This window comes from Rhipicephalus sanguineus, chromosome 1, assembly GCF_013339695.2.
Source record: "Rhipicephalus sanguineus isolate Rsan-2018 chromosome 1, BIME_Rsan_1.4, whole genome shotgun sequence".
In the NCBI taxonomy this organism is placed as follows: Eukaryota; Metazoa; Arthropoda; class Arachnida; order Ixodida; family Ixodidae; genus Rhipicephalus; species Rhipicephalus sanguineus.
In genome coordinates this window covers 126,424,692-126,434,153 of record NC_051176.1, presented here as the reverse complement: position 1 = coordinate 126,434,153, position 9,462 = coordinate 126,424,692, and the positions used below count along the sequence as shown (strand labels likewise).

The following is a 9,462-nucleotide window of genomic DNA, read 5'->3' as shown; positions in this document are numbered from 1 at the left end:
TTTCCTGTAGGGATTGAGCCCGTGCAGGCCATGGCGCGCATGTCTACGCATTCAGATGACTTTATCAGGCCATTTATTAACTTTAGTTACCAGCGGGTTGTCTCGTTCGTCTTGACCTAGCTTCATTCAATAGTTTTATTTATTTTGTTTTAAATCAGAGCCTTTCAAGGATTCTGGAGTAAGCTATATGTGTGAAGTGTGAAATAGACGTGAATTAAGCTAGACGCTGACGTCGAAAACAAAAGGCCGAGCCGTGTTTTATTTTTTTCGTGTACATGCGTACAAAGCAGTCATCGGATCACCACAGAACGCAAATAGTATATATGATGAGGTCATTCTTGTCTCCGGTGCGGGAGTTTTTTTTTTTTTTATCCGGAGAGAATATGAGTTAACGTGCCAGAACAATAATGTCCACAGAGTTGCTGGACAAGCTGAAATATATGCATACTTGAAATCATAATTTCTGCCAGTAATGCGTGTATGAAATTTTTGTACGGCTGTCATATATCTAATTTGAATATTTCACCCGTCATCTGTCGTGTCATGTTGTATAACTTGGGTTTAGTTCATCCTCGCACAACATAATCTGAAATGCAACAAACCCCACTGAATCGATTCATGCGTTGGAGTCCGCGGACTCCACGAACGCAAGCATGTCTAATTGTCTGATGGCTAAGCCTTGCCTTTTTTGTTAGTGGACCCGGACTGGGGTTCGTTTATTTTTTTAATAAAGTTGTTCTCTCTCTCTCTCTCTCACGATCGACCGAACCAAGCAGAAGCTTGACCAAGTTCTAGTGTAGTAAGCTAGGCCAAATTCTATGAATCCATTGTAAACACAGCGCAAAAACAGAGACGCAAGCGCACAAGAAGATCGGGACAAGAACAGGAGCTTGTTCTTGTCCTTACCCTCCTGTACGTGTGTTTGCGTCTCCGTTTTTGCATTATATTTACAGGGGATGCGTAGTGGCTAGCCACAGATGCACCGACCTCCGCACACCGGTTGCACTTCAGACAACAACTGGACTACCAGCAGTGCGAACGGTTCGTGCGCACACGGCGTCCGCTACTGTGGCAGCCGTCCGCTGCTGGCCGCTGACGTAATCGTCGCGAGGAAGTCGGCGGCGCCTGAGTTGGGAAGGCGAAGAATTCCAGGCTCAACCGGGGCCCCCGAACCCTCTCCTCCCTCCCTCTCACCGGTTCCTTCCCAGTGTGGGTCAAGTCATGGAGGCGGAAAACCGGTTTAGTGCGTTGACTGGCGGCGAGTGGAAGCCTTGGGAACTGCCGCCTTTCTGCAGAGCGCGGCGCATAGGTTGTTCCGAGCAGCGACGCAGTTTCCGCGTTCACCTTACACTTGGTGGAAGGAAGAGGACCAGCAGGTGAGAAGGGCGGAAAAGCAACAGTATACTTCGCCCGTTCGGCGCATCAAGCCGCGTTCAGGACGTCGCCGCCAAGTCCAAGAAGGTGTTTACCGCGCCGCATTCATCGATCGCCGCTACTTGCAAGTCTCAGCTGCTCGCCGTACACTTTCTCTACTGGTCACAGTGAAGGGCATGTTTTCAAGAATGGCAGCGCCTTGAGTACGGCCGGAACTCTGTGCGTTATGCTGGTCCTGCTCATCGGTGGTTGTGCTGGTCAGTGAATGCGTGTGGTTATTTGCATCGCTGCTGCTGGATATTCTCTCGTTCTCTCCCATCACTGAATTACTCGATGACATAAAGAAGTGCCGACTGATGTAAGTGTTCTTCGTGAAAAACGAGCCTGCATTTTTTGCTCACCACGTCACTTTCAAATATGCCGCGAAAGCTGATATGCCGTGTGTTTCAGCTACGCCTTCATCATGTTGACTAGATGTTGACATTCCGAAACACCAGGAATACACGTTTTAGTCTTGGCCTAAGAATAATAATACGCTCGTTTAAGACCGAATTTCGAAATCGTCATTGGATAATTTGCGCTTCGATCGCTGCCAGTGAATTCGATCGCGATCGAAAATACATTGTGACATCCGTATCAGATGCCTTGCGCAAATGTATGTGCTTGCATTTTCTAAATGTCTAAATGTTTGCTTTTGATGAATCGTACAATCAAATACATCAACAAACAACACAACATAAGCCCGGCGCTGGGGGTTGCAAGATTTAAATGACCGGTTTTGCGGAGCGACGTAAGGAAAGAGAGAGCTACCACGTAAAAATATACGTGCGCCTATGTAACCTTGGCTTCTTTGCCGGACGCTCTGGGCAGCAAGGAATGCGGGGTGTGGAATGCGGCCCAGCTTCTCGCGGTAGTGCGCTTCGCCGCAGCATTTCTTCGAGTGACAATACTAATGCATGAGTATATGTGTACGTGCGTCTCATGGTCACTACAGTACAGTGCCACACGCAAAAATGTCGTTTCAGATGAGGTGATGGTTCGAATGAAAGGACATAGCAGTTGGACAGCTTTGTAACAACAGCATGACTGAAGAACCGACATTTGTCCCACGTCTGATATGGAGGTGGTTGACCATAATTTTGTTAATAGGTAAGCACATCCTGACTCGGGAAGTAGTAAACATTAGCTTTAGTTACTATGGTGCACCATTAAAAGCAATAATTTTGAATGTCAAAACGTTTTCAGGCAAGTGCCAAGGTCAGGCAAATGCCCCTCCAGAATTTCTAGTCGGTGGAAACATGGAAAAGTTTTCATTGCGTGAGGACACTCCAGTCGGTAGGCCACTCATTTTTCATTGAAATTCTTTGAACTAAGATTAATGCAGCGTTGGTGTTTCAGGTGCATCTGTCTATACGCTGAGGGCCATAGATCCTGAACACACAAAAGTTTCCTACTATATCAGTGGAGGAACCTTTAGTGTTAATAAAGATACAGGGGTTGTGCGGCTTACAAGGCCACTGGACAGAGAAGAGGAAAGTACTGTCGAAGTCATTATAAGCATCACTGATGAAAAGATACAAGGCCAGAAGGCCAACACGGTAAGTGCAGCAGCAATGGAAGTTGGATCTGAATTAGTGGATAGTTTCTGTTGATGGAAAAGTGACACTGATGGCACTTTTATTACTTCCACTATCATTATGGGAATTGCAGGTTTCACTACAGAGAGATATAAACATTCTTGACTTCAATGACAACCCTCCAATATTTGAAAATGGGCCTTATACATTTCATGTTGATGAGGTAAAGTACTTTGTCATGTACCACTTGTAATATTTAAAAGCCTGATTCACTTGCTTAATGGGTATACTACATGTGAGCATATGGCTGGTTTTTTTAACAGGATACTCAAGTTGGAACAACGGTTTACCGAAATATAATCGTGACAGATGCTGACTTGGGAATCAATGCTGATGTTGAGGTTTCATGCCAGAAGCACCTGGTAAGCACTAATACTTCAGTGTTTTCCCTAGCTGAATTCATGTCATATCTCTGATATAAAATGTAGAAAGTACCTGCTTTTCTTAAAGACATATAAGACAGTTTAGGTAGCATTGTTCTGCAAGGCAGGAATCGTCTGGGTTATTCTTATTTTACTACAGAAAACTCAAGTGCGAGTCAACATTTTTACAACATTATAGTGACACGAGCTCACTACTTGCTTGTACTGGTAGATGCATGCATGATAAAGTGAACGTTTCATTACAAAAGTAAGTGATTCCTTTTTGTTTTCCAGTATTAAGTTGCTGTCATTCTCGTATCTTGGCCTTATCGCCCAGGCTTTTGAGCATCTAGTTTCGCATTGGTGTCACATCATCAAGCAGTTTTCTTTTTCTTCATTAAAGCATATTGAATGAAAACCAATATTATTTATCATTACCCATTAGTTTAATAGTTATCTTTATAACTATTGTGCACCTTCTATTTCCAGACACCAGTGACATGTGATCTATTTGGTTTGAACCAAGTTCGTCTTGGGATGGGACGATTCCTTCAAGAAATAATTTTGAAGAAACTCCTTGATTATGAAGAGCAGACAACCTATGTTATGAGCCTACTTGCAAATGTCAGTAGTTTCACATAAAAATGAATTATCTAGCAGTGATGTTGGTAGTCGTGAAGTACAGTAAAGTAACATTTTGTCGTTTTCAGGACCTTGCCATGGAAAATCGAATGAATTCTACAGCTGATGTTATTATCAAAGTCAATGATGTCCAGGACCAGCCACCAGTGTTTGTGGCAGATTCATACTCTGTAACTGTTGCTGAAAATAGCCCCGAGGTAAAATAAATTTCCTAACTTGGTAAAGGAGCTGTATTCTGTGAAAACAACTGTGGTTGCAATTGTGTGACTGTGAAGGGAACCAGCTGTTAAGTCTTGTTGTCGATTCTAGCAAAGTTATTTGCTCACTTAATCCTACATTATTTACTACTGCATGGAAAACACTTAAATCCTTTAGTATTGTGTGCTGCTATGACTTATAGTATAATAACTGCAAACTATGACCTGTGACAGTATGTAGCATGTATCCCTTTAGAGTTCTTACTCACCACTTGGCATACGTCGTTACCAAGACTTTGCCTGGGCTGGAAAAACCTTCATTCTTTTACATTAATCTTACAAGCTTCTCCAACACCTCAAAAGTAGGTTTAGAAATGTGTAATGACTTTGCTCTATGAATTTGAATTCTTAGCTAAACTTGATAATGCCCAATTTTCTTTTCACAGTATCTACATTCAAGAAACACTCTGCAGATATTTTTGTTTAGCTCAATGAATGAAAAAAATTATATGTAAATAAAACATAATATAACAGGTTGAATTAAAGAAGTTCAATATTAATAACAGCATTTATTGCTGAGGACATGACATGGGGTCTTTTGTAACTGTGGGAAAATACGGTGCAAGGGACCTAGAGACTAATTACATCTTGTGCTTTCTCATGGCAGGGCACATCAGTTCTCTTGGCGTCGGCCCACGATGCAGATGCTGGTTTTAGGAGGCTCTTGTCTTTCAAGTTACTTAATGGTATGTTCAACTCTTGTTCTTCATCTTTAGCGGTCACGATATATTTGGCCAAGCTCCACGCATTTTAGTGTTTCTTTTATTTGATGGTTTAAGTTGAAAATAACTTTACATTGCATTTAAAAAATTGATCTTTGTTACCTGATTGGTGTTGAACTTGGGAGTCCTTTTTTAATTTTTACATGGGGCTGTCAACAGCTGTTATGACTATGGCCATCTTCATGCAAGCTGTCTATGCATGCATCTATCTGACTGTGCCAGCATAGATTAAGCTGGCATGTCTGAAGCACGCAAGGGGGTTAGGGTGGTACTTTTAATGGTAAGTGGTAATGCTCTATACTAAACCTTTCTGGTTATATTTGTTTAATGAAGCCAAATATGATGGCTGTTCAATTATCCAAGAAATTTTAACTTGATTTATCACTGTGAAACTATTAATGTATCAGCAGAAAACTTCCTCTTGATACTTAGGGTCAGTTTGTCTAGCTTAAGGCAGTGACCATGTTATCTAGTTTTGATTAGAACTGTGCTGCACATTTCTCTAGAATCTGTAAATTTTACTGGGGTATTATGCGCTTGGCAGGTCTTAGCTCTGTCAAATGAATGAGTATGCAGCATTATTTTTCCTGTTGCTTGTCTGTCTGAAAGTGAAGCCTCATAACAGGTATAAGGCACTGTGACTGTCTGTATCTTTGTGATTGTGCCATTGAGTATGCCAAAGTGTTATTTTGGGGGGCAGCTCATGTGTGTGTTTATGTGTGTGTATTTGTAAACTGCATTTTACTGTGTACAGATTTTTCTATCTTTACCTTTAAGCTGTCATTGTGGGTTCCAGATCCACTAATACTATTTATTTTAGCCTTTTATGTGGAATCCCATGCATATTTGCCTGGGAAAATAGAGATAGATGTGAGATAAACTGCTGTGTCCACTGGAGTGTTGTTCATGTTGGTCATTGGAGTGTTGTTGGTAAAGCTGCCTTTTAGGTGAAGCCTAAGAACGTTTTAGGTTCCACTTAGATGGTACGCCCGCCCCACCCCCACCACCACTTTTTTTAGTATAAAACAACATGTGACAATGCCCACCTCCCCTTTCCTGGCTATGCCACTAAAATTGGGACTTCTTTGTATTGATTGCTCTCTGACATGATGGGGAGCAGAAGCACACAAAACAAGCATTGGTTATGTATGTTTCTGCTTGACATTATTTGCATTGGTGTTGTGTTATTGTCCCACAGCAACTTATTTCACGTACTTTGCTTGTGAGTTTGATGATTTGCTGTACTGTTCTTGATATTTAGCTTAGGAATTGCTGTATGAATTTCCATAGGATTATCATTGTAAATGACACCTCTTCAAGAAAGATTTTTCCGGACTTCTTCAATGTGCCCTTAAGAATTTGCAGTCTCATCTTTACATGTATTGCACACATTACTGGACGTATATTTTAAATGTTGCCTTTGTTGATATGTTCTAGACACCAAGGGATACTTCAGGTTAGGGAAAGTGGACGTCGATGACAATGGCATTCACCACGTTGTAGTAGAGACTTCTGATGTGACAATTGACCGTGAAGATGTCGACATTGAGAAAAGTGGTGGACTCTACAGCTTTCAATTACAGGTATAACTGAATTACTGCTTTAGTATGCTAAATACATTTCATAAACAAATACTTTCAGTGGTACATTTATAATAGCTTTTTATTAAAGTTTGTTAGTGTGCTTTTAATTTTGCTATGCAATTTTGAAAAAAAAAATTGTAGACTAGTGAAGAGATGAAGACTTCAGCAAATTCTGTTGCAAAGGGCTAGCAAAGTTATATTTCCTTTAAAAAAAATGTTCACTTTGCAGGCAGTTGAGATGGTTGATGGTGTTCCAAAAGGCGAAATGGCCATTTCGGATGTCAACATTGTCATCACAGATACTGATGATCATGTGCCTGAGTTCAACAGCCACAACTTTAGTATCATCATATCTGAGGACACACCAGAGAACTCTGCCATCCCAGGTCTCAACATGGTTGTCAACGATAATGATGTTGTAAGTTGATATCCTGTCACTAAATGAATATCCGTTAAACTGTTTTGCGAAGCTATTTTCTTTATTTGCCGTAACTGTTAATGTCATGCTATATGCAACGGCTTTCACGCAGATGAGCAGCTGATACATGTGGTTTTGCAAATGGCCATAAATGCGACTGCTGCCTCCAGTCCATGTTGAGGGGGTGTATTTGAAGAAAAGTGATAACAAATGCCAGGTCACTGTGTTTTTCATGTTCCTAGTAAGATCAGAGAGCAAAATTCTGTGCCTGCAGTAAAAAAGATAACAAAAATAAATTTTTGTAGCACTTGGTTCTCTTCTAACAGTGGGTGTCATAGACTCATGTGTTTAGAATAGAGTATACATATCTAAAATAACCCCAAATCTGCTTTTGAACTTTCTTGATATCTGTGCTTGAATTTGCCTATCACAGTCAGGATTTCCCTGTTTTAAAATGTTCTAGACAACGTTCTTTTTAAACACCACGAAGCATTGTTTTATCCACATAATTTTTTCATACAGTAACAAGAAAGAAGTGAACAGTTTATTTTTTAAGAATGCTGGGGAAAGGAAAGGAAGCAATTCACAAGGGGAAACATAGAGTATAGAGAGAGAGAGAGATAGTGTGAAAGAGGTCTTGTAAGCATTCTTTTATCAATACAGCTCTTAAATAATGGTCTTATAAATAAGCATTTAGAAAGGATGAAGCAAATCTTTAAGAAAACGCATATTTTCTATGTGTTTGGGTAGGAAACAATGACGTTAACCGAGTTTGTTTATAAAAGTTTGTAATTTAATCCATCAAACTTTTGATTACCCTCTGAATAGCCTGACAGCTGTTTCAGGGATATATAACAGCAAATTTGTAAACAAGCTGTACTATATGCGTATTAGGTTTTGATGGCAGTAAGAGAACTTTGATAACAATATTGTGGAAGGGTTGTACTAATGTTCATGTACATGTACTTTGCCATTTGTTAAAATTAGAGAGTGTACTGTTTGTAGTGGTACTATATTTGTGAATTGTTCATTTTCCTGATTGTGTTTGGTCGTTAGAAATATCAGCCAGAAAATATTTAATGGTTGTGCTAGAGTAAGCTCCACTTGCCTTTATTTGCTAGCCTTCTTTGACCTTGGGAGTCCTCATGAATATATATCAGGCAGTACATAATACCTGAACTGCAACAGAAGTATAGGTACTGATACATACTTGCCAAATACATCCTCACACAGATATGAAATATCAGAACAGTATCTTAAAGTAGTGCCAACATGACAGTTTCAACTTAGCATTTTTATAAGTTAAGTCAGTGTAACCCTAACAAAAATACTGGTGAGCCTGAGAGTGCCATAAGCAGTTTGCTGTACTGGCCTTTCTGCAAACCAGTTTCACTTTTTATTTGTTCAGGAAGTGTGCATAAAAAAACATGGCTGATCCCCCAACAGCTTCCTCCAGCACACGATGCGGCAAAACATCCTCCCACTCTCCTGGCTCCTTTTTGTTGTGGTCTCAACACCTGGCTCTCATTTTGTACCCTGTGTTCAAACCTTCCTTTGTCATCTTCCTTTCGGCAAGACCATATCTGTAACATTATGTTATATTTTGCAGCTCTGCTCACTCATACGCCATCAAGGTGTTTTGTTTGCTTGTTTTATTTTGCTCTATTAGGCGAGTCTCTCATGCCATAAGACAGCGTTGATTCATTGTTTTTTCCTTTTCTCCCCCGACTGGCATTTTTTGCAACTTTTGTGCACTTCACCCATGACAGACACATACAGCTCCCAAAGAAAGAAAACCTAAACTGGTTTATAGAAAAGCAATTATGGTAAATTAGAGTGCTCAGAGGCTTGCCGGTATCCTTAAAGCTTTGAGTTCAATGACTTCCATTTAATGCATAAAATTGAATTTTGGACATGTCTTATCAATTTAAGGCAGTATTCAACGTGCATGTATTTTCCACAATGTATGACCATTATCATACATCACAGCAAGCACTCATCTTGAATAAATTAGTGTGAACCAAATTGATATACACTAATTGGTACTGTTATTAGTGTACCTACTTTAGGACAGTCTATCCCACAAGTAATATTTGGCTTGCCATTTAACAGCATGTTGCTGATGAATACGTGATGACTGTAACTTTGGTTACTGTTGGCATTAGCAATGTGAAATGTGAACGCTTCTTCTCGTAATGCAGGGTGAAAACGCAAGATTTGGCCTTACCTTGCGAAATGTGAACAATTCCAATGGAGTATTCTCTGTCTACCCACCATCAGCAGTCGGTCGAACTCCTGTGCTCATCAAGGTTGCTGATGCTAGCCGGCTTGATTATGAAGATGAAAATGCTCGGATGTTTGTGTTTGAGGTTAGTATGTACTAGAAAATAAAGTGCTGTTGTTTTAATGCATGAAAAGCAAGTTCTATGCTTGATTAGTTCTACTGGACTACTACATGTGCCACAGG

The 9,462-nt window shown here is 40.4% G+C and overlaps 1 protein-coding gene across 2 annotated transcripts in view; it reads left to right on the top strand.

Moving 5' to 3' along the window:
* The first annotated feature begins 1,290 nt into the window (after positions 1–1,290).
* The window catches only part of LOC119397500 (cadherin-23), an 82,050-nt gene continuing 73,878 nt past the window's right edge, over positions 1,291–9,462 (top strand). Inside the window, exons 1-12 of one of the 2 annotated variants that reach the window (XM_037664935.2) lie at positions 1,291–1,631; positions 2,400–2,523; positions 2,620–2,709; positions 2,773–2,972; positions 3,085–3,174; positions 3,275–3,373; positions 3,863–3,997; positions 4,084–4,212; positions 4,880–4,958; positions 6,432–6,577; positions 6,807–6,995; positions 9,197–9,364. In XM_037664935.2, the coding sequence (XP_037520863.1) occupies positions 2,457–2,523; positions 2,620–2,709; positions 2,773–2,972; positions 3,085–3,174; positions 3,275–3,373; positions 3,863–3,997; positions 4,084–4,212; positions 4,880–4,958; positions 6,432–6,577; positions 6,807–6,995; positions 9,197–9,364 (1,392 nt within the window). In that variant the 5' untranslated portion in view covers positions 1,291–1,631; positions 2,400–2,456. Of the gene's footprint in view, positions 1,733–2,399; positions 2,524–2,619; positions 2,710–2,772; positions 2,973–3,084; positions 3,175–3,274; positions 3,374–3,862; positions 3,998–4,083; positions 4,213–4,879; positions 4,959–6,431; positions 6,578–6,806; positions 6,996–9,196; positions 9,365–9,462 lie in introns of both variants that reach the window. The other variant, XM_037664928.2, reaches the window with a different exon arrangement.